At 36.7% G+C, this 24,239-nt stretch overlaps 3 protein-coding genes and 1 non-coding gene across 6 annotated transcripts; all 4 read left to right on the forward strand.

The window, feature by feature from the left end:
* The first annotated feature begins 8,143 nt into the window (after positions 1 to 8,143).
* LOC132177391 (uncharacterized) lies at positions 8,144 to 13,837 on the forward strand. 3 transcript variants are annotated; one of them, XM_059589676.2, is made up of 3 exons: positions 8,144 to 8,301; positions 9,038 to 9,348; positions 11,427 to 13,837. In XM_059589676.2, the coding sequence occupies exon 3, from the start codon at positions 11,767 to 11,769 to the stop codon at positions 13,696 to 13,698; it is 1,932 nt and encodes a 643-aa protein (XP_059445659.2). In that variant the 5' UTR covers positions 8,144 to 8,301; positions 9,038 to 9,348; positions 11,427 to 11,766; the 3' UTR covers positions 13,699 to 13,837. The 3 variants fall into 3 exon arrangements, with proteins under 3 accessions (XP_059445659.2, XP_059445660.2, XP_059445661.2); XM_059589677.2 differs by having other exon boundaries at positions 9,038 to 9,328; XM_059589678.2 differs by lacking the exon at positions 9,038 to 9,348.
* A 39-nt stretch (positions 13,838 to 13,876) lies between these two features.
* Positions 13,877 to 16,330, forward strand: LOC132179467 (uncharacterized). Its single transcript, XR_015911856.1, has 4 exons — positions 13,877 to 14,060; positions 14,782 to 15,274; positions 15,684 to 15,743; positions 15,851 to 16,330. It is a non-coding gene; the product is annotated as an uncharacterized LOC132179467 (transcript).
* A 250-nt stretch (positions 16,331 to 16,580) lies between these two features.
* LOC132179208 (FAD/NAD(P)-binding oxidoreductase family protein) lies at positions 16,581 to 18,114 on the forward strand. The gene has a single exon (XM_059591875.2). It carries the CDS (start codon positions 16,601 to 16,603, stop codon positions 18,029 to 18,031), a length of 1,431 nt encoding a protein of 476 aa, XP_059447858.2. The 5' UTR covers positions 16,581 to 16,600; the 3' UTR covers positions 18,032 to 18,114.
* Positions 18,115 to 20,068: 1,954 nt separating this feature from the next.
* On the forward strand, positions 20,069 to 24,109 carry LOC132178737 (NAD(P)-binding Rossmann-fold superfamily protein). The gene is made up of 5 exons (XM_059591255.2): positions 20,069 to 20,412; positions 21,031 to 21,100; positions 21,838 to 22,031; positions 22,548 to 22,720; positions 23,757 to 24,109. The coding sequence occupies exons 1-5, from the start codon at positions 20,194 to 20,196 to the stop codon at positions 23,824 to 23,826; spliced, it is 726 nt and encodes a 241-aa protein (XP_059447238.2). The 5' UTR covers positions 20,069 to 20,193; the 3' UTR covers positions 23,827 to 24,109.
* The last annotated feature ends 130 nt before the right edge of the window (positions 24,110 to 24,239 follow it).

The following is a 24,239-nucleotide window of genomic DNA, read 5'->3' on the forward strand; positions in this document are numbered from 1 at the left end:
CATCCGCAGGCCAACATATATAGCTAGTTTACACTTATACCCCCAGTTTTCTTGTTTTTTTATTTTTAATTTTTTAATTTTTATTATTATTTTTAAATACAAACTACCATTACCATTAATGTTCTCGTTAAACTACTAATTGTGTCAATATCATCCATAAATTATCACAAAATTTCAATGTCTCATAAGGTTTAAAAAGACAAAAATGACTTTAAAAATAAGACAAAAGTATTCTTACAAATCAAAATTTTCAAATAAAAAAAAAAAAACCAAATTTTTTTAAGAATATTTAATTTTTATTATACTTTTAATATTTTTTTAAAAATCTTATTAAGATAGTTTTGTCATTGAAATGAATATTGACATTTTTTGATAGTTTAGGAGAAATTATCGGGTTGTAGTTTGAAAAAGACATTAATAATTGGATAATAGTTTAAAGAGAATATATATGCTTTTTTTCAAAATAAAAGAAAAATTACTTAAAAAATGATAATTCAGTTAATATAAAGCATGAATGATAAATAGTTATGAAAAATAAATTGGAAAAAAGAAAAGAAGATTATTCTTATAATAGTAGTTGAAGTGTCGCACATGGAAGTCATCTGGGGGTGTGGGGTTTTTCCATTGTCCAATGAGAAGCAGTTGCGTCAAGAAGTCTCCGTCCACCACGTGTCATTAGTTTTCTATGGAATTGTCTTTGGGAGAGTTTTTGTCGCATTCTGAGACGCGTGGTGGTCACTCTCACAGTCGCGGATCTAAAACCCCTTTTTATTGTCCAGTTTTTCGAACTTTAACGTCCTTTCGATTCCGGGAATCCCCGCCCCCAATTATTGACCCTCTGCTCAATTGGAACGCGCCACGTCTCTTTTTGCCAGATTCTCACGAATAGCACTTCGAATGGACGCAGCAAACTGGCAGTGAGAGAGAGAGAGAGAGAGACCCCATTGTTGATGTTGGGCTTCTACCAAACCCAGCCGTCGGCTTGAGCCTTCAAGCCATGAGCCACATTCTAATTTAATTTGAAACTACCTACGACTCCACGTGGCACGCACATGTGACGGTGGTGGTGCAGCACACCAACAAATACAATTCTCTTTTTCTCTTTTTCTTAGAGAGAGAGAGAGAGAGAGAGAGAGATTTATGTTATGGAAAATATCAGCAAACAAAATGTGTACGGCCAAATTCTTGAAATTAAGATATAAGTTTTTCATTTTTTTTTTTAAAAAAAAAATGAAAAACCTATATCCTCCGTCTTCTTTTCAATCAAATTGATTAAAAATATGTAAAAAAATTCTAATTGTTATCTTATAATAGAAATTTCAAATCAGGAGGAAAAAAATAATAAATCAAAGCACCATATGGGAAGGAGATGAAGTAGCATTTAGAATTTGGGGATGAACAAAACTAATATATATATTTGGGAGTAAAATTCTAATTTTAAAAAATTATAAGATCATTTAAAAAAAAAATTAGAAAACCATAGTGACTTAGGAGGACTTTATATCACCATGGATTGGGTCTCCATGACCATGAGAATAAAATCTTCTGAAAAATATTCGGCTAATAGTTAAGATCTCTTTAGAAAGATTTGGTCATAAATTGGACATATGTTTCATTAATATAAACAATAATAAGATATTATTTATATTTTAAAAATAATTAAATATTAAAAAATTAAAATGTCCCAACAAAGGTGGCGCTGAAAGCAGGGAGAAGGAGGGGGGGAATATGGAAACATAAGGAGGACCATCGATAGTGGTTGTCCAAATGGGGAGTGAGGTCAGCACAAAAGTGGAGGGGCTACTACTTTTACTTATTATTTTAATCTTTCAAAGTGTCTGTCGTTTTTTTTATTTAATATTACAAAGTGTCTGCCTTTTGCTACCAACCAAAGGCTGTCCTCAAATAAATAAAAAATTAAAAAAAAAAAAAAGGAGGGGGGCTGTCCTTGCAATCCCACCCCTTTTCGATGACTTCGAATAATACTAGAAACAAAATTAGAGTTTTTATTTTTTTTTATTTATTAAATTTAATAATAATAACCTCAAATGCATATATTCAAATTTGTCTTTTTTTTTTTTTTTTTTTTTTTGTGACACTAATAGTTCTAAGCATCCATATGCTTAGATCCAAATGTGTTTTTCTCAAAAAAAAAGAAAGAAAGAAAAAAAATCTTAAATCAGCCCATATATACTACAGTACTGCTATCTAAATTTTAATTACTATTTTACTATGTTGACGTGACATTATCAATAAATTATTAGTTTTTTTTTTTTTTTCTTTTTTCTTTTAACAAGATCTATGATTTAAAGGTGGATTGAAAATGCCCATCAACACTGAGGTAGTAGTGTGGTAGATGACATTACTTTTAAAATGACTTTTATTTATTTATTTATTTTTATTTTTTATGAATCTTTTTCTTTTTAAGGAATACTGATAGTAGAGTATAAAAGATGATACTGTCTCCAATAAAGTGGAACTTAAATTTCCTATTCTTTTAAATGCAAAAGGTCAAAAGATTATGATAATTATTGAATTTTTCTTTAAGCTTTTGATGGGCATAACTTATAAAGAAAGTGGCTTTCACTATAACGTACAGCATGCTATGAAAATGTTAAGATTTTACTTTCGATTTTCGAATAATGATACAAGTGGGATTTTTTCTTTTCTTTTTTTTTTTTCTAAAGTGATATGATTTTTTAAATTATCATTAAATTTAAAATTATTATTATTAAATTTTGATTTAATTATAATTTTAAAAACCACTTACAAATGAGAAATACAATTCTTACTTCTAATATTACTCTTTCACCTTTGAATGGAGCTTCTAGCCTTCCAGCGCATTTGGATACAACTTCTTTATTATATTGATAAGGAGAAATGAGAATGCTTAGGAGCAGTTAGATAATCCAGTTCTGGCCGGTGATGGTGGAGGAAAGCGTCGGTGCTCCAGTATGGCGGAGGAACAAGAGGCTGGCGGCAGCAGAGAGGAGGTGAGGGAGGCTAATTTCGACAGTTCCAGCTTTATGGGAAACCCTAAACCGGTTACCCAGTCAGAAACAAGAAGCATTAGTGCAGAATCAGGTTTGATGTCGCGGAGATACGGGAGGCTACAAGGACGTTGGGGAACAAACTAGCGAGGATCACATAATTACTCCTTTAATGAACTTCAATGAGGAGGTTACGGCTGGTCTAATTGTTCATGGTAACACATTCCTCCAAAGTGTCAAAAAGTCCTAGCTGTGGGCCTCTCACTACCAGCCCACAACTGGCCAATTTCTCATCAACGTTGGATGGGAGTGTTGACCATATTTCCATAGCCCTCGATGGCAAGGCAGCAGCAGTTTCTGACTTGGGTTTATTGCAAAGTTTTGACGTGGAGGTGGGTGAACCCATGCACACGGACCACATGGACGAAAAGGAGGCAGCTTCGGAAGGGATGGAGTCCATGCAAGGGGACACGGCAGGTGTACAAAAAAAGAAGGGATCAAATCTGAGGACTTGGGAAAAGCAAGCACGCAGCAAGAAGGGGCTTGAGACTACTGTGAAATTTTTTTTTCCCAGTGCAACGTAAAAGGAAAGGAGTGGAGGAAAGCTTAGCGAAGGAGCTGAATGGAGGAGGAAAAAAGGGACGAAGGTCTGTTGAGGATCAAAATCTGACAGAATTTTTTCAGACTGGGGCTGTTCAGGAGTAATAATTAATGTATTAAGTTGGAACAAGACTAGGTATTAATGCTTTTGTTTTACAATAATGTCATCGTGATGCTAGGTTTATTAATTTGAAGACTAGTATTCTTGGCAGTGGTGGAGCCAACTATTTTATATTGGAGGTGTCACTAAAATTTTTTTGGTGTCCTATAAATTTTTCACTCTAAAAATTTGGTAATTCACATAATATATGCATCACAAAAAATATCTATACAAATTTATAAATATGTGCTGAAATTGATATATTAGAAATGTAACATGTCGATACTATATCAAAAAGATAGAAATACAAAAAAAAAAAAAAAAAAAGTGTCTAGAACTGCACTTTACCATAATCATTCCAAGAAAAACAAGGAAAATTTGACCAACTATACATCATTGATATATTACATCAAACATGTGATGTGTGTTAAGTTTGAGAAAGGCCAAAAAAGGAAACAAATGCTTATATCCCTCACAATCAAAGCTTAAACCATAATGACAATAAACAAGAGCAATTCAAGTCATGAATCAAGGTAAGTGGCTCAAGAATGTCACTTAGGCATCTAGTCAAACATGTGGTGTGCACAAATATTTAGTCATATGCAAACAACTCACGGATAATGGAAAATCATACCTAAATACATCACAAACAATGTGTATAACACAATCACAACCAGAATCAAGCATAACAATTAACAAGAAATGAGACAAGATTAAATCATGGGAATCATACCTAACATGTGCAATTTCAACATAACATTGAGAAGAAATTCATGCAAAAATAAGGCGAATTAAATATACTACAGTCTACAATGTGAAAATAAAACAAAATAAAAGATTCAAAGAAAACAAGCTACACCTATAACCAACTGTTGCATGTTGGAGCTTCCACCTAAAAGAATTATATACACATCCACCTCTGTTCGGTTGCAGAGAAATTTGAAGAAAGTGAAAGAAAATAAAAATGTTAAGCACTAAGTTTATCCATTTTGCTTTCATGGTTACCTGTAGGCTGTAGCTAGAAATTTGACTGAGACCAGCAGCCGGCTTGTTTGGCCGTCGATTCGTTCGATATTGAGGCCTAACGGAACACCGAAGCAGTGAGAAACTGAGAAAGGGAACGGTTTTTTTCTCGGTGGGACTGGTTTATTTGCCATCAACAGATTGGGTTGAATGGGGATGGGGGTGCGCCGTGCGGGAGAAGGGATGGGGGTGCCGGGGTGCGGGAGATTGGGTAATGCTGTAATGGGTAGGGTAGGTAAAATGGTAAAAAGATTTTTATTTTTATTTTATTTTTTTTAGGGTGCCGTGGGTTTAAAAAAAAAAAAAATTAAAATCCTTGGGGCACCCCCAAGGTACCACGTGGCTCCGCCACTGATTTTTGGTATGATACAATCTTCTTTATTTAACGATCCAATCCACTTTGATACTTTTCATAACTTAACTCTTGCTTTGAATGATATTCATATTGCTAAAGCCTTGACTTTAAATGTTTTAACCTCTGGTAATGACATGGAAGAAGATAGCAGGCCTCTTACTATCATCTACCGAATTTATTACAAATTGTTAAAAAGTAATCTAAATCCTCAAGCTGTAATCAAGAATTTTGGTAACTCTACTTTGTTAATACAAAGTTCCACTCAGGATGCTAATATATGTACTCCTAAAATGATTTGATTGGATGAGATTGATCTTCCAATGAATAGCTTTTGGAGAACGTATCTAAGCCTGCTAGAGTTGTAAATGATATCACTAATTTTGACTACATCCAACATTATTTAGATGGATCTGTTCAAATTAGTTTTGCTGATTTAAATCTTTCTAACATAATAGAAAGATCATTGACTATTAATGAAAGAATGAATTATTTTGCTGGTTCAGCTTCTCATAAGGATATCAACAAAGAGATAAAGACCTTGAAAATTTTCTTACTATTTCTAATTTAAAGTTGAAAGGTGTTTCCACTTATTCACAAGTTTGCTCTAGTTTTTATACTGCTAAACAAAATCCTACTCTTTTTCATATAGAAGAAGAAAAAGATGTTTCTCTTTCTGCTTCTGATTTTAATGCTCCACTTCCTTCTATTCACCAATGCAATATTATCGATGCTTCTGTTAAAAATTTATTTTCACAAATTGATTGGCCAGCCTTGCAAAAAGATTTTTTTCAAAAGAAAACCAACAACAAAGGCATGCTTATCGTGTTAATTATTCTAAAGATGAAAAATCTCGTATTAAAATCCAATGGACTAATAAAATGATTGAATTACAAAAGCATATTCTATTTTTTGATTTCCTTCAAAACCATTACACCTCTACTAATGCTTTAAATGTTGTAAAAAGACCCTTTGTTAAAAATGACAAAACTGTTATCAAAGCAAGTCATCCACCCTTAGAAAATCTTCTTATTGAGTGTAAAGGTGTTGTTCTTAAAGCTTCTCCTTTTAAAAATCCAAAAGATGATCCTGCTTTTTCAGAAACTAGAAAGATTATTGAACAAAATTATTTTGTTAATCAATCTCTCCATACTATTGGTCAACAATTGGATCGTATAGAAGAAAAGATTGATACTTTTGCTTTTACTAAAACTGAAAACCTATAATTCATTTACCTGAAGAAAGAAAAGGACTTGGTTTAAAAACTAGTAGCCAAAAAACTATTGAAAAATTTGATAAAATGCTTTCAGAATTAAAGGTAAAAAATGATCCCTCATGAAGTGCTTGCACCATAAATCGTGGCAAAGAAGCTTTTAGACAGTTCTCAAACTACTCGGAAGCCTCCCCTACTCTACTTGCCTCTTCATACTCTTGTTTCATTGTATTCTATCATGCTCTTACTTATGTAAGTATTCTCTATTAATATAATAATACATTTGCAGTTACTAACATTAGTGTTTAATACTCCTTTATTTGATTTGCTTTCGCACTTACTCTTGAATTTTTTGCACTACGTACATTCCCACAAGAGTGGATTACCGCCTGCATCCTCTCTCCCCTTCATATTTTATTATTGTCATTTTATTCTTGCATATTTCATTTATTATATTACATTTTCATTCTTGCATATTTTCATTATTGCGCTTCTTCTTCTTCTCTCTTCACTTTTTTTTTTTGGTTAATATATCTAAAGTTCTTGGGACAACACGCCAAAATTTTTATCTCCCTAAGTTTTTTTTTTTTTTTTTTTTTTTTTTCGAAAATTTACTCTTTGAGTCAATTGAAATTCCAATAAAATCTCTACTGTCAAATTTTTTTAACTGCCGTTATATTTTTTGAAACGCACCGTTTTCCACGTTAGCATAATATTTTTTTATTAATTTAATTAAAAAAATTAAATAAAAATTAATAATAATTTTTTTTTTTTTAAAAAAAAAAGTTGAGGGGGTGGCCGGAAGCCACCCTAAGGGCGGGCAAACCACCCCTTGGGTGGCTTCCGACCAACCCCAAGGGCGGTTTCCGGGGTGGGCCACAGTGTGGCTCGTGAGCCACCTCATGGGTTGTTAATTAGGGGTGGCCTAACCACCCAACGGGTGCCCGCGAGTCACCCTTAGGTGGTTTGGGGTGGCCTCCTAACCACCCAAGGGGTGGCACCCCTTGGGTTTAGGGGTAGCCTGCGGGCAATCCCTTGGGGTGGCTTCCGATCTGGCCATCCCTTCAATTTTTTTAATTTTATTTTTAAATGTTTTATTAATTTTTATTTAATTTTTGAAATTAAATTTATAAAAAATTATTATGTTGACGTGGCAAAACGGTGCGTTTTAACCAATCTAACGGCAATTAAAAAAATTTGACGATAAAATTTTTTTTTCGCATTTTGATTGACTCAAGGAATAAATTATCAAAAAAAAAAAAAAAAAACCTTAGGAAGATAAAATTTTTTGCGTATTGATCCATAAACTTTAAATGTATTTACCTTTTTTTACACCCATCCATGGTACTATATATATATATATCTGGCAAGATATGTCAGTGGTTTGGCTCTCAAGCTCTCAGCAGACCAAGCCGTTGACTTGCGGGTGCAGCGGCTCGAAAAGTAAGCCGACGCCAACTAGGACGGTTTTAATAAATATATATGGACTATGGTGATCTGGGCGCGCCATCAAAACTCCACCCTCGTCCCGACGTCCACTAGTTTCTCTCCGCCACGCTCACGACAAAATATATGAAAAACGGTACAAAAAGACAAAAAAAACCCTTCTTCAGTATCCCCACATCACATTCCTGTAAGAAGAGCAATTACGACATTTCCTGACACGTCCTTCTCAACTAAAAGTATGCATGGCCAGTTGTGCACGCACTAAAATCAGGGTATGTTTGGTATTTCACACTTCTTGACTAAACAACAAGTGGCTGCCCCCTCTAATTTTTATTTTTTTATTTTTTAAAAGACAAAAAAAAAAAGAAAAAAAGGAGAAAATAGAGCCGCCCAAGTCAATTTGGTTTCATTTATTACGTGATTGGTTGTTTTTGCTATTTTTCTCACTCTGCTACAAATCGCTCTGCTTTCGTCGCTTCTTTTTCTTCTCTACCTGGGTCTTTCAGCCGAGGGATGACTCCGGCCACTTCTCAGATCCGCCAGCTTTTCTGAGATTTCCTGTAAATTGATTATCAGGGTATACCTGCAAATTATTCGTCTTTTTTTTTTTTTTTTTTTTTCTTTCTTTTTTCTTTCTCTTTTGTTGGTGTTATTTCATTTGCTGAAACTTATTAATATTTGGGTTTGAAATTTGTGATTTCTTGGGTTTGTTTACTGCGTGGTTTGGGATTGTTAGCATTTTTGGTTCTTGGGTATTCTCAGTTCTCTGCTCAGCTTTTGTACTCTAATCTTTGCAGAAATTTGTTAATCTGCTATTTTTTGATTAATGGTATTTAAGTTTTTTGTTCTTGTTATATTTATTTTTTGTTGGTGTAAATGATTTGGGTATTAAATTCTTAGCTGAACCGGTAACATATTTGATCTGGTTTTTGTTCTTGATCGGGTTCATTGAAAATTTATATGGTGCTCATAGGGCTCGAGTCTCTCTCTGTTTTTTTTTTCCTTGTGTTCAGTGGTTTTGGTTTTTGGATAGATCTCAAATGTTAGTATTTTGATTTATCAGAAATTTCCATGGTTAATAGTTTGTGTTAATTTTAGTTCTTCTGTTTGTTATAATATTCTGCCAAAATAAAAAATAGTATTCCAATAAATCTGATATACTGAATTCATTTTAGGTGGACTGGAAGATTTTTTTCGCTTATTTTTGTTTTGAAGTTAATGGCCAAGTTCTGTTGGTGAACTAACATTTAGATATGGAAGTGCGTTTTGTTTTATTTCCATGTCTGAAGCTTTTACCTTTTCATGTGGTCTAGTTTCACAGAGGAACAGCCATAAATTTGCTTAGTGGGGGCTTTTAGTTGATTTGCATACATTGTTGAAGATGATACTGAGTGGAAGAGTTAAGGATGGAAAGGGAAAGTAGGAAATAAAAAAGACTGATTACAATCTTCAGAAGCTACATCCATCTGCAGTTTAGTGCACTTGTTAACCAGTAAAACAAATTAACAGTCAGGAGGAAGAATTGGCATTTATCAGGTCTGGACTGCATACTGCTCAGTACAAACAAAATGGATGTGGCTTTTTCTCCTGTTAAGTTAGTGAAGGTCAGAAGTCTTTGCCGAAGGTTTACCTCTTCTTTTAATAATTTATATAGAATCTGTATGTTTTCTTCCCAGTTAAGTGCTTTGTTGCAATGTCCCTTTTGAAAGAAAAATTTGGGTTCCTTTTTTTGAAGTATGCACTATCTATATCTTCCAAAGAATACAAAAATCTCCACATCTTCCTTCAACTCCTTGTTTTTTTGGCACGTGTTATTTAAGTATATAAAGAGGTGCTGCTCATTGAGTATGGGTTTTATCTCATTTGGCTCAGTTTGATTGTGTGAAAGTCATCTTTAGCTTGTTCTCTAGTCCTTGTCTTATGATTAATGATTTGTTTCATCAACTTTATGATTGATTTCTATATGGTAAGCTATAATTATCTTTAACATATAGGCTAGTAAGAGTTAACAAGAAGCTCAGAATGCATCTTTGTTGAATGAGGCATGGAACTAAATTAGCATGGTAATTATTCTCTGATGTAGTCGTGTCCCATCATACTCCTGCGTATATGAAACATCATTTTGTTTAGTTAACAGCCTATACCATCATTCCTTCCTATCTAACAGTAACATTAGGTGGCTTGAAATCATGCCTTCTCCTGTTGGTTTCAATTGGCTAGCTGAACTGCCTTCTCCTAACTATGAAGTTTATGTTCCTTGGTGGCGAAACATCACATAGGAACAACTAGGGTATCCTTGTTACCTGATATTTTACTTTTATTAGTATCTGTATAATATGGAGGAACCTATAGATAGAAATGGGCAGATAATATTTCTAAACAAATAGTGACTCTGACATCTATATGTACCAGACCTAAACGGTTACACATGAACTACATTTTCAGAAAGCCTGCAGTAGTTTCCAATTTTGTAGCATTTAGCAGTAGTTGGAAGGCCCTTATAATGTGGTACATGCTTGGGTAAAAGGTTTACAGATTGTTGATAACTAGTGACTTGAAACGTAAATAAAGTTTCTTTATTATTTAGTTACCAGCAATGCCACATGGATTCGTAAGGCACTCCTGCCATTTACTGGCCATTTTAATTTTAGTGCGACTATGTTAAAATGCAGCCACTTTAAAAGGGTGTAACTTTGAATTTTTAGGAGACTTTCAGCTTTGGCAGTTATGGAATTTTTATTGTGTTCAATGTCCAAGGGAAACAAAAACGTTTTTATGGGTTGAAGTCATGCCATATAATTATAGGGCTAATGATCCAAATATATATAGGGCTAATGGGGTTAATGACTCAGCTTAATTTTACTTCTAAAATAAAAAAATAAAAAAATAAAAACACCAAGCCTACTCATCAGAGGCGATGGCAGCTAGGAAATTAGGGCTGTGGAGGAGTCCGGAGGTTTTCCAACGCCTCCAACTTAGGTGGAGACCGAAGCTGGAAACTCTATTTCTGACTCCGATGGAGTCAATGCCCAGCCATATTAGAAAACATTACTAAACAGGCCCTCTTTTTTGCAAATCCTAGAATTTTGTTTTTTTTTGTCAGTTCTGGGGTTGTTTTTACGTCAAAGATTGAACTTTAGTATTCCAGGAGACTTAAAAGTTCAAGAAAGCCCTGATCTTGACCATTTCATGGCTGTCCTTTACTTCATAACTTCTCTTACCCTACTCCTTAAAGGATTGCAAGGTGTCCTGAAGTCATACAGCGGATTGAGTTTTATGGTGACTAATGACCATACTTCCATGCATGCATAATATAATTCATGGCTTGTAATGTAAATAATGTGGTTGTACTCCAATATTTTTGAATGAGGCTTGCATGCTATTAGATCTTGGTCTTGTGGTTTTGAATTGATAGTAAATTGAGACAGCGATTTCAAGTTTTGGTAGATTTGCTGAATGGGGATAATGACTCAGCTGAATTTTATTTCTTAATGACTTGGCTAATAGTTTGTGGATCAATCAGAAAAAGATTATAAGTGACTTTGTTTTTTACAATTTTGAGTTCGAATAATGCCAAGGTTTATTAATTAGAATATCCACAATCTTGTTTTGCAACCAATTGCGGAAAAAAATTTCATATCTAATTCTTTTCCCAATTTGACTATTTTATTTAAATGCAGTCTTCTTTTTTCTTTATTGCAGGGTTAATGAAGCTATATGGTTTTTCAGCTAGGAGCACAAGAAGCTCCAAAGATCTCTGCACATCCCTATTAACCATTCTTATTAAAGGGTTCTATCCAAGAAATGTTATCAGATACTGCTTAATGTGCTTTCACTGAAAGATTCTTCTGTGCTGTTGGTGCTGATATATAGTAAAGATGGACAGATCAGACACGTCTGGCTTTGTTAGCGGGGGAAGTAGGATATTAGAATTTCTTCTACTTTTTCATTTAGTTCTGTTATATCGGATTGCTTGTAGCACATTGTAAAAAGTGTTCTTTTAGTTGGGGTTTTTATAGCTGTAGTGCACAGAGTCGAGAGAATGGATCTGAACAAGAAGGGGGTTCTTTTATCTTATGATGGAGAACTAAAAAAAAATGACACCTTTGGCGACACTACCCTACGCTTGAATTGCCTTGGCTTTGGAGGTGGCGATGCAGACAGATATAGGTGTAACCAAAGCAGTCTTGGGGTTAACTTTTCCAATGCTTCTGATGACAGTTGCCGATTGGTGCTTGGGTTGGGTCCGACACCAAGTGCATACTCTGATAGTTATTACAATGTGGACTTAAAGAAGAACAAGGGATTAGCTGCAACATTGCCACAGAGGTTTTCAGCTGAGGGTGATTCAATCCTACAACTCAGTCTTTCCGGAGGTACTAATGATTCTTCAAGTGTGCTTGATATTTCAGTTTCAACAGAGACTGATATTAATAACTTCTCTCTTCGAAACCAAGTATCTGCTGAAGATAATCATCTTGTGATTCCTGTTGTTGATGAAGGCTCTACCTCAGCAAAGAAATCAGGTGGCTATATGCCATCACTTCTTTTGGCTCCAAGAATGGACAGTGACAAGGTTTCGATCCAAACTCAAGTTCTAGAGCTTGGGGCTAAATCCCAGCCGAGCCAGGAACCATCCACTACCTCAGAGTACTCAGTTGGCACTGGCTCTGAGCAAGCAACTACAGGAGCATCTTCAGACCACCGAAGTAGCAATTCTAAGAAATGTAAATTTTTGGGCTGCACAAAAGGAGCACGAGGGGCATCTGGTCTTTGTATTGGTCATGGGGGCGGACAGAGATGCCAAAAACCAGGGTGTAACAAGGGTGCTGAGAGCCGAACCGCCTATTGTAAGGCCCATGGTGGAGGGAAGAGATGCCTGCACTTGGGTTGCACTAAAAGCGCTGAGGGGAAGACGGAATATTGCATAGCACATGGTGGTGGCCGACGATGTGGATATCCAGATGGGTGCAACAAGGCTGCGCGAGGCAAATCAGGCCTTTGCATTAGACACGGAGGGGGTAAGAGGTGTAAGGTGGAAGGCTGCACCCGTAGCGCTGAAGGACAAGCTGGTTTGTGCATCTCTCATGGGGGCGGACGCCGTTGTCAGTACCAGGAATGTACCAAGGGTGCACAAGGGAGCACTGTATTTTGCAAGGCACATGGCGGCGGAAAGCGTTGCATATTTGCAGGGTGCACCAAAGGTGCTGAAGGGAGCACGCCATTGTGCAAGGGGCATGGTGGGGGAAAGCGCTGCCTCTTTGATGGTGGTGGAATTTGCCCAAAGAGTGTCCATGGGGGCACGAACTACTGTGTTGCCCATGGTGGTGGAAAGAGATGCGCCGTGGCAGGTTGCACAAAGAGTGCACGTGGCCGCACAGATTGTTGCGTTAGGCACGGGGGAGGGAAGCGGTGCAAGTTTGAAAATTGTGGGAAGAGTGCACAAGGGAGCACAGATTTCTGCAAGGCGCATGGTGGGGGAAAGAGATGCACATGGGGAGAGGGAAAATGTGAGAAATTTGCAAGGGGCAAGAGTGGTCTTTGTGCTGCTCACAGTAGCATGGTGCAGGAGCGGGACGCAAACAAGGGCGGCTTGATTGCACCAGGGCTCTTCCATGGTCTTGTATCTGCTGCTTCAATTTCAGGTAGCAGGTTTGGCAACACTAGTTCTTCCTCCAGAGTCAGTGTTGCCCCGAACTGCATTGGGTCGCTGGAAAAGCCGGGGAAAAAGCAACATCTCCTACCCCCGCAGGTGTTGGTTCCTTCATCAATGAAGTCATCATCAAATTCTAGTTTCTTGAGTGTTGAGAAGGTAGGGGGTGGACGAATGGATGGGCAAGGCATTGGCATTGGCATTGGCAGTAATGGTGGGAGCAAAAGCTTCGACTTTATGGTTCCGGAGGGGAGAGTCCATGGCGGGGGTCTCATGTCATTGTTTGGGGGTAATCTGAAGAATGCAATTGATGAGATATAAATTCAAAAGATGTACATTTTTTATGTTGTGAATTAGGGAGATTTCAGTGGTGAATTGTGCATAAGGTTGGATATGCTTGTAACATTCAAAAGACTCATAAAATAGTTTGTATCAATGAATAGGGGTTTTATGTTGTGCTATTTTTTATTTTTATTTTTTTTTTTATTTATTTTTTTTTTTAAGTTGTTTTTTCAGCAATATATATATAAAATAAGACGGCGGTATATATTCACGCCCATTTTGTAAAGGTTGAAAACCGCAGTCCCTAGTTTGCATTGAAAGCTCACCGGAGAAATTCCAGCTACGTCCAATCAAAGCAAAAGCCTCTTTGCTGTTCAGAGTCCTAGCTCGCCATCTCTAAGGTTTGTTATTCTTTTCAAATTTTCAGTTGATTCTCTGTTCTTCACATTTCTGAATTTCATGAATCTTGTATTCTATGTTGCTCCTCGATTGATTTCCAGTTGATTTTTCTGTTCAAATTTCTAGTTGATTCTCTATTTTTCACATTTCCGAATTTCATGAATTTTGTGTTGTTTGTTGCTACTTGATTGATTTTCCGTTGATTATTCTGTTGAAATTTTCAGTTGATTTTCTGTTTTTCACATTTCCGAATTTCATGAATCTTTGTATTGATGTTTTTTGTTTCTACAACCTAAATTCAAAATCTATCACGTGTTCGAGAAGTTCACTATAAAACAAGAAAAAAAATTCGTCCGAAGCATTGATGTTTCTACTGGAAAGCGAATCAGCGCAATTCAGATTGTTCTTCGTTTTTGTAATTTGTTTTTCCTCTCTTTCTCTCTCTCTCTCTCTCGTTTATTCAACGATTTGTTCATTTTTCTCTCGTTTAATTCATTAAATTTTCATTTGAAACGACTGGAATTATTCGATTGTACGTCTTCTCTCTGTATTACCATGGCATAGAAGAATATAATTTACGCGGGAAATTCAAAATGTTGAAAACCTAATTTCAAAAACAAAGCCGAAAGCAATTCATCCCTAAATTTCACCGAGAGAGAGAGAGTTAGGAGATTTGGCATGAGTCTCAGGCAAAATAACGGAATCTTCTTTTCGAAATTGCAGGAAAGCTCAACATGACAACATCCAATGGAAGGCTTTTACGGTAACAGCAGCAACTCAAAGCCCCCTGGACTCAGGAGCAACCTAAACGGCAGCGCATCGATGGACAACCTGTCGCCTCTTGGAAGAGGCCGCTCCCAGCTACTACAACGAGAACATCGACCTCGGAGAGTCGCAGCTCTTCAGGTACCTCCGCGCGGGGTCTCCGGACTCCTTCAAGTACGCGCCGCTCTCTCCGGTGGAGAACTTGGATGTGGTGAGGTCGCCGACGGTCTACGCCACGCCAGTGAAGGTGGAGGAGGACGTACTGGTTATGGATGGGATTCTGGTCACCTCAGCAATTCCAGCTGGAAGGTTCGCGAGGTCCGTCACCGTTTCAGGAGGCTCCACGACGTTGTCTTCTTCTCCGTCGTCTGGTGGGAAGAGTCTCTACAAGACCGACATTTGCCGCTCCTGGGAGGATTCTGGACGCTGCCGCCACGGCAACAAATGCCAGGTCAGCTCCTCCCACCCCCAACCAATAGATCTCTCACTTTTGACCGATAATCGGACGGTTCCGATTTCTCATCATGACATCAAAAATAGTCATCATCTCCTTTAATGGCTGAGATTTAAAAAATTTATATATATATATATATATATATATATATATTTCTTTTAGTTATATAATGCCATTTCTTTTCTTTTCTTTTCTTTTTCTTTTTCTTTTTAGTTATATAATGCCGTTTTACTTACTTTTTTTTTTTTTTTTTTTTGTCTTTGTTTAAACATTTAAATTTTTTTTTAAAAAAAAACCAGGATTCTGAAAATGTTTTAAACAAAACAATATTCCAATTCAACTCAACTTATTTTGAATGCAGAATTGATAAATTTCCTTTTTTTTTTTTTTGTTTTTTTTTGTGCAGTTTGCACATGGAAAGGAAGAGCTACGCCCAACTCGTTTCCCTGCCAAGAACAAATCTGAGGTGAAAAATGAGAAGAGAAAAAAACGAAAAAAAAAAAAAGAAAAGGAATTACTTATATCTGCCTGTTAACATAGCATTTATGTATTTATGTTTGTGATTTTGTAAAGACACAGACACACAAGCCATACTGTGTCTTTGGAACAGGAACATACGGGCCAAAGAATCGCTTTGCTTGTCAGCTCATGGCAACAGCATCCCGAACAACCTTACCCACCAAAACAGAAGGCACGAGCAAAAATCTCTCCACCACTTGTATCACTGAAGGCGACTGGTCTCCCCAAGATGATGGCATTGAGGTTGTGCTGCCACATTCTTCAACTGGAAAGCCTCCATCAAGGAAAGACGTTAATGCCTATCTTGAGAGTGTTCTTTATGGTCCTAGCAAGAAAAAGAGATTGCCTGTGTTTGATGAAATTTGCTCATGATGGTCGCTCACAACAATCTATATACCATACATACTTGCTCTTCTAATATTTGGGCCTCTCAGTTGGTGTGATGAGAGGTAATTGGAATTAGAATAATCATCCACACTTACAAACAATTACAGTATTATTACATTTGGATGCAGTTCCCCCAAATTCTCTAGATTTTGTCGTCTTTTATATATTTTTCCTATATTCTAACACCACATAATTTTAATAAGTTTGGCTTCCAAAATAAAGTTCTCAATCCTTGGAGGATATGATGGATCGTAGATCTCTTTTTTCTTTTTCTTTTTTTTTCTTCTTATTAAAGGAATGGCGTGGAGACACGTGGAAAGGTAACCACATAAGCAACAAAACCAGCTCCCGCTCAGAGTGGCCATCCCATCCAAATATCCCATCCTATCATCCGAAACCAAAAAACCTCATCCAAAGATGACTGTCTTCCTCTCTCCCTTTCCCCCGCCCCAATACGCCCACCACCAACACCGCGTTCTACCCAAACCCCAAGTATCATCATTCTCCTCGTCCTTCCAGCCAATACAATCGCACCCCAAATCCACGGGTGTCGTCGTCATCGGAGCTGGCCTTGCGGGTCTTGCCGCCGCCACCCACCTCAACTCCCGCAACATCCCCTTCCTCCTCCTCGAAGCTTCCGACGCCGTCGGCGGCCGCGTCCGAACTGACGTCGTTGACGGCTTTCTTCTTGACCGTGGCTTCCAAATCTTTATCACCGCCTACCCTGAAGCCCAAAAACTCCTTCACTACCCATCATTAAACCTCCGCAACTTCTACTCCGGCGCTCGGGTTTATTACAACTCCCAATTCCACACTGTCTCCAACCCTTTACGCCACTTCTGGGACTCCATACAATCCCTCGCAAACCCCATTGGCTCGGTTTTCGACAAGCTTCTGATTGCGCCGACGACGCTTCGGGTCTTGTCCAAATCCGACGACAAAATTCTCACTTCGGAAGAGCTTCCCACCATCGATTTGTTGAGGAGGTTCGGGTTCTCCGATTCCATAATCAGGAGGTTCTTTCGCCCTTTCTTCGGCGGAATTTTCTTCGATAGGGAGCTCGAGACAACGTCAAGGCTATTCCATTTTATCTTCAAGTGTCTTGCCCTCGGCGACAATGCACTTCCGGCGAATGGTATCGGCGCAATCCCCGAACAATTGGCGGCGAAATTGCCACCCAACTCGATCCTGTTGAATTCCAAAGTCGTTTCCGTCGATATTAAAGAACCGGATTCGGGTTCGGGTTCGCCGAGTGTGAGGCTAGAGAACGGCGAAGTTATTAGGAGCGAGCTTGGTGTTATAGTGGCCGTTGAAGAACCCCAAGCGGTTAAGCTTTTGCCGGGAAGTAGCGAACCGGTAACGGTGAAGCAAAAACCAGCTCGAAGCACGGTTTGTTTGTATTTTAGTATGGATCGGAGTCAAGTCCCGGTCCGAGATCCAGTGTTGTTTCTAAACGGGTCGGGCATGGGCATTGTGAACAACATGTTCTTTGCTACAAATGTGGCTCCGTCGTATGGCCCAGTGGAAAAGGCTCTGGTCTCGGTGTCGTTGATCGGGATGTTTGAGGGCATGTCTGATGATGATCTGAGGGCTGAGGTTATCCGGGAGCTGTCGGGATGGTTTGGGGATTCAATGGTGGGGTCGTGGAGGCACTTGAGAACGTATCGGATCGGGTTTGCACAACCCAATCAACGGCCTCCAACGGATTTGATGAAGAATCCTAGAATCGGGTCGGGTGTGTACGCGTGTGGTGACCATTTGACTTCGGCTACATTTGACGGTGCTTTGCTTTCTGGGAGAAGAGCAGTAGAAGCTTTACTCAGAGACAAGGCCTTGGTTCGGGGTTAAGATTTTTATTTTTTTTTAATTTTTTAAAGATGTGATTATTTTGTTGGCTTTTCTATTGTTATTTTTTGGACAGACCATATCTGCATTTATTTATTTATTTTTTTGACATGTCCGCATAAAAAGGGATGGAGATTTGAACTAGTGACCTTCGCTTTATTAAGCGTGGTCTCAGCCGATTGAGTTGGCTTTTGGGAATACCATATCTTTATTTTAGTTCCACTTCCATGATTTTTGCGAAATTTTGTTTCAATGGCTTCATTTATTTTTGTAAAGCCATAAATTTTGTATAAATTGGGTGGTAGAAAAATTGTTTATACTCATTTGAAAAGTACATATTTTTTTTTAATAGTATACATAATTTTTTAATATTATGTGCTTTATGTGTGTTAGGCTATTTTGTAATAATCATTGATAATTATTTAATATAATGGTCATAATTAAGTGTTTGTTAAAATAACAATTTATTATTATTAGATTAGCAGTGTATGAATATTAGATTGATAGTTTATTATAATTGGCATTTTATTACTGTTAGATTTATAGTTTATTATTATTATTAAATTAACAGTTTATGACTGTTGGATTAATAGTTTTATTATTGTTTTTAATGAATAGATACAAATAACTGCCATTCTAAAAGACTAAAACTATTAATAGTCTATAGCAGTCCAATTTTTAAAACACATAAAGATTCTATTTTCCTTTGTCTTTTCTGGTATGGGCAAGTAATTTCTTAAAGAAAACGACTTGCAACACACCTTTAGAAGGATTTCGATTTTTCTAGCATTTTTTGTTTTTATTTTTTGATCGGGTTATTATTATTGTGCTCCTTTAAAAATTCCGACCTCCAAGAAAATATGTTTTGAATTACTTATCAAGTACAAATTAAAACAATAGGAAATTTTAACCTTAGAGAAAATCCGTACTAGTCCTTCTTTGTCAACAGTGGCATAATTTAGAGGGCGATTGGGATTAATTTGAGCAAGACAGATAGAAATAACAAGAAGAAAGACATAAATTGAAAGAGAAGAAAATCGTAAAAGAAATTAAAAGAAAATGTGGAATGAAGAAAATAGACACAATAAGTTATGGGGTTCGGACTATGACTTATATTCACAGGATAAAGTCCAAAAGGCTACATTGTTGCTCTTATTCGCTATATAAAAATGACTTGCTTACATAAGTATTTATATACTACAAAGGATTCTTCTAGCTTCCAATATTAATCTCACACATATAACTCCTAATTGCATTATAAATGCTAAGTTACCCTCACATGTAGAATAAATCCTATGCTAAGTAATCATCCCAAGTGCGTTTAACATTCAAACGGACTTTTTGAATATTAAACGCATTTTTAAACCATTTAAACGCACACTTAAATAGGCCCTAAGTCCATTACATCAAGTTGGCCTCTTCTGACTATATATTTGAAAGTATACCCAATACCTTTCCTATTTTTTCTTACATTAGGATCAGGAAATGCCTCCTCATATAACCCTTCTGGTTTCCTCGTATTGCTAAAAAAAAAAAGGGCAAGGGGGGGGGGGGGGGCTATGTGTTTATTTAAGCTTAAAAAATAAAAAAGGAGTCAAACCTAGGTGGCCGCCCGCCAGGGCTGCGATTGGTTTTTTTTTTTTTTTTTTAATAACAAAACAAAGGGGGTGGTTCGTGACCATCTTAGTATCGGTTTTTCTAACCACCTAAACATAACAACAATTGTTATTAGTTGTTTTAGAGTTTGTTTGAGATTGCGTTTGAAAAATATAGCTTTTAACTCAAAAAAAGCTTTTGGACAAAAACTTTATTTTTAAGCTTTTATCAAAGTGTGTTTTGACAATTTTTAAGCTTTTTGAACTCTTAAAAACGTTTTTAATTTTTTACCAAACAAATATTCTTTTTCTTTAAATAAATTTTTTGAGTGTTAAACATTTTTAATCTCCTCTAACGCTATTAGTAGATAAGTGATATCAATGGCTTTTTGACCCATGGGAAAAGAATGGTAACTGGTTTGCCACTTGGCGCACCTTTCATCCAGGACGCGTATATATACCCTCCTCCTCTCGCTCTAGACAAATACGAAATGCTCCATCAACGCCTAGAGTTTCGTTTCCCTGCTAAGAGAGCGAAGGACAGAGACAGAGTGTGTGCTGCGCGGGTGTATGACGACGTCGTATAACGGGATGAACGGAGTGGGGGGAGCGAGTTCGCGGACCGTGCTGATAACCGGGGCGAGCAAAGGGCTCGGGAGAGCGCTGGCTCTCGAGCTCGCAAAGAGGGGCCACACCGTTATTGGCTGCTCTCGCACCCACGATAAGCTCAGCTCCCTCCAATCGGAGCTCTCCTCCCCTGAAAAGCACTTGTTCCTCAACGCTGATGTGGTCAGCCCCTCCCTCTCTCTCTCTCTCTCTGTGCTTTCTTTCATAGCATTTGTTTAGACCACACATTTGTGTTTGTATACCTGTGTTGTACTGGTAGTTAAATTAAATTTCGTTTTTATTTTTATTTTTTATTTGGACTTCAAGAATGTGATAAAAATTTGAAATTTATGGGAATTTGAGGAATTTCCACTGTCATTTTTAGTAATGTTAATGACCCATTTGAAATCTATAGCCATAGGCCCTACTTGAAGCAATTTTATGGGACCCTACATGCCCAATTTTATGTATTACTTCCAACGCATACTGAAAGATAGAAAATTTGGAACAAAAAAAGAAGAAGAACAAACCCATTTCTTTCTCCATTTATCTGAATTTTTCTCATAGAAGTTGGTGGTAAGAAGAAGAATAAACTCATTTCTTTCTCCATTTATCTGAATTTTTCTCATAGAAGTTGGTGGTAAGGAATAATTGGATTTGCGATGTTTTAATAAAATTCTGTTAGGTTTCAGGATATCTTTTAGTAACCACAAGGATTTGTGCTATTGCTTCTTCCTTATTGTTCCTTATTTTAGTGAGTTTTAATTTGGTTACTAAAAGGACCAAATTTTGTGTTTGTAGAAATCTAATAGCAGCATTGAAGAGTTGGCGCGTGCTGTGGTGGAGAAAAAGGGTGTTCCGGACATCATCGGTATGTATATTGTTACTTGCAATCGAGCTCTTTAAGTTCTTGTTCAATCGTGCTTAAACTTAACTCTATTGGTAAATGTTTTTATCTATTCTTTTTTTTTTTCCAGAAAATAATAATAATCGATACACATAGGGTTTTAAGCCTGAAATGACTTCCAAGATTCTGACCAACCACATTCAGAAAGTCTGGTGTGACTACAAAAGTTTTGCTTGATTCTTTTAGATTTGTACCGAATTGGATCATTTTGTCTGTCAAAATAGTATATGTTAACTATCTCTGTAAACACAACTGTCGACGAGGGGCACATGTGAAATGCCACTTGCCAAATGAAAACAGTGTATGCACTGCCCTGGACGCTGCATAAAACATCTTGAAATCTCAGTGTTGTATGGGTAATTTGATTTTTTTTTGGGTGATATATATGTATCATTTGAATCTTACTACTGAACTGTGCTGATTATATAGAGGCACAGAAGTTCATGTTTCCCTTCCCATTCTTTACTCATTCCTCTTTTTTAGTGAGATTTTTGCATTTGGCAGTGTAAGGGTTTATGAAAAAAAGGGTTTTATATCATTTTAAACAAGTATAATGCTTGGTGGCATTTCATTGCCCAGTGAAGCATTTTGGTTCAGAGTAGTCATCATGCCTTGATGTGTGGTTATCCTACGTTTCCTTTTTGGTTGTTGCCTGACATTTATTCTGAGTATATGTAGGACTAATATAAAGGGTGTTCCAGTAAACAATGCAGGTACCATCAATAGAAACAACAAGATATGGGAGGTTCCTGAAGAAGAGTTCGATACTGTTATTGATACAAACGTAAAAGGCGTAGCTAATATGTTGCGTCACTTCATCCCTCTGATGATTACAAGGAAGCAAGGAATTATTGTCAATATGTCTTCTGGGTGGGGAAGATCTGGCGCCGCACTGGTAAATTGACGTGATGCTATTGCAAATAAAATCCTTTCTTTCAGTCTTGATTAGTTGGATGCATGATTTTTATTTTTTATTTTTTATTTTTTTATATGATAATAATATATAATTTTCTAAATCTACTAGTATACAAGCGAATTTCTCCTGAAATCACATGCATGAGTCTCATCATATTTTCTCAAGAATAATGTGAGGATGCTTTACACAGACAAGAAGTTGTGGTCTACATTGAATAACTTTTGGATAAATCGAGATGGTGGAGAAGATTCCAAGTAATTTATTTTTAAAACCTGAGATTTAATGGACTGAAACAAGAACAACAATAGAAGAAATTCCACTAATACGGAGGTTGATAAATTATGGATAATGAGCTTACTTTATGCAATGCTATCTGAGAATTTTGCAATTGCCTTATCTTCTCCTTTAAGTTTCTGCTTCATGGTTATATTTGCATCTGGGACTCCTTTATTAATATCTTAAAACTTTTATTAAAACCTGATCATATTTTAACAGGTTGCACCTTATTGTGCGTCAAAATGGGCAGTTGAAGGTTTGACTAGATCAGTGGCAAAAGAGTTGCCTGATGGAATGGCAGTTGTTGCACTTAATCCAGGTGTGATAAACACTGACATGCTTGCTTCATGCTTTGGCAATTCAGCTGCCCTGTACCAGGCACCTGAAGCATGGTATGAATTTTCATCAATAATAATTTTTATACTTTCTTTCTTGTGTTAGTATTGTGGATCTATGAATTCTTTGAATGCTGTTTTAACATGTTCTGATCTAGATAATTTTGTGTTGCTTACTTTGTTGGTACACCATTCCTATGAATTTCCCTTTGCTTTGGCCGTGCAATCTCTGCCTTCAGTGCCCCCACCCAATAGGCTGAAAAACATTGAAATCATTTGCCTCTGCTGTTCATAATAGAGAAATGTTCATTCTTATGTAAGATTTTCATTCGTTATGTTGATCATATAGGATTTTCTACTTTAAAGAAGTTGTAAAGGCATATTGATCATCTATGCTTCTCGTAATGGATTTCCAGATATGAAACCTACAAAAGTACAATACTTTTATGTTGGGTAAATTGCAAAGATTTTGAAACTATAGCATAGCTACTGATGCAATTGAAACTTCAGGGTTCAGTTATAAACTAAGGTCCAGCTATGAGGTTTAGTATATAATTACTTTTTTTTTTTTGATAAGTAATAATCTGTTTTATAATTACTCCAATGTAATAGACATATTAGTACAGAATGGCAATTCCTTACTTTGATTTCCTTAAGAAAACACAAACATAACCTTTAATAGATCAAAAAAGAAATAGAGAAATTAGGATAAATGAGTCCTTTTATGAAGACTTGGACTCCTTGGAAGTCATTTCCAAGAATAAATGAGTCATTTTATGCAGACTTGGACTCCTTGGAAGTCATTTCCACTCACAAACAACTACCATCTATATTTGTTTCAATTTTCGATCTCATAATTTCAATTGTCCCAAATCACCTATCATTCTACCTTCTCCCCCACCTCTCCTTCTTTTTCTCTGTTAGTCTGTAATGGTTCCAACTGCATTGTTCCTTTTCCTTTTAAAGAAAAGGTCTTGCAATGTCAATGATGATGTCTCAATATTGTTTCATTTTCTCTTAAGTTTGAACTTTGTCGTATGGCCCATATTGTTGGGAGACTAAAATATTTTTGTTTCTCCTCTAACCCCATCAGGGCTTTGAAGGCAGCCACAATGATACTCAATCTTACAGCAGCAGACAATGGTGCATCTCTCACTGTTTGATGAACGTATCCATTCAAACACACTACCATTGGTTTATACAGATACCATCTGATGAGAAGCTTTAGAGTTTGGACCAATGAAGCCAGAATTTTCTCTCCATGTCAATTTTGAAATTCGATTGTAGGAAACTCTATTCAGTTTACTGTGTGTTCTTGATAGGTAAGTGTAATATTTGTGATTTGTCTTGCGCACTAGAATGTAACATAATGAAGACTGATTGATAGGCCAAGAGATTTTGATTTCTCGGAGCTATGGGGAAGGTATTGAACCCAATTCTTGACCACTTGAAAACCTTCCTTTGTCTAGAGTTGTTTGAAAAAACATAAATTGATTAAAGTGAATGAAAAAAAAAAAAAAAAAAAAACGATGTGACAACGCATGTTGGATAAGTATTGATCAGTTGTACGGATTTT

The sequence above is a fragment of the Corylus avellana genome, chromosome 4, assembly GCF_965113065.1.
Source record: "Corylus avellana chromosome 4, dhCorAvel1.hap1.2, whole genome shotgun sequence".
NCBI classification, from domain to species: domain Eukaryota; kingdom Viridiplantae; phylum Streptophyta; class Magnoliopsida; order Fagales; family Betulaceae; genus Corylus; species Corylus avellana.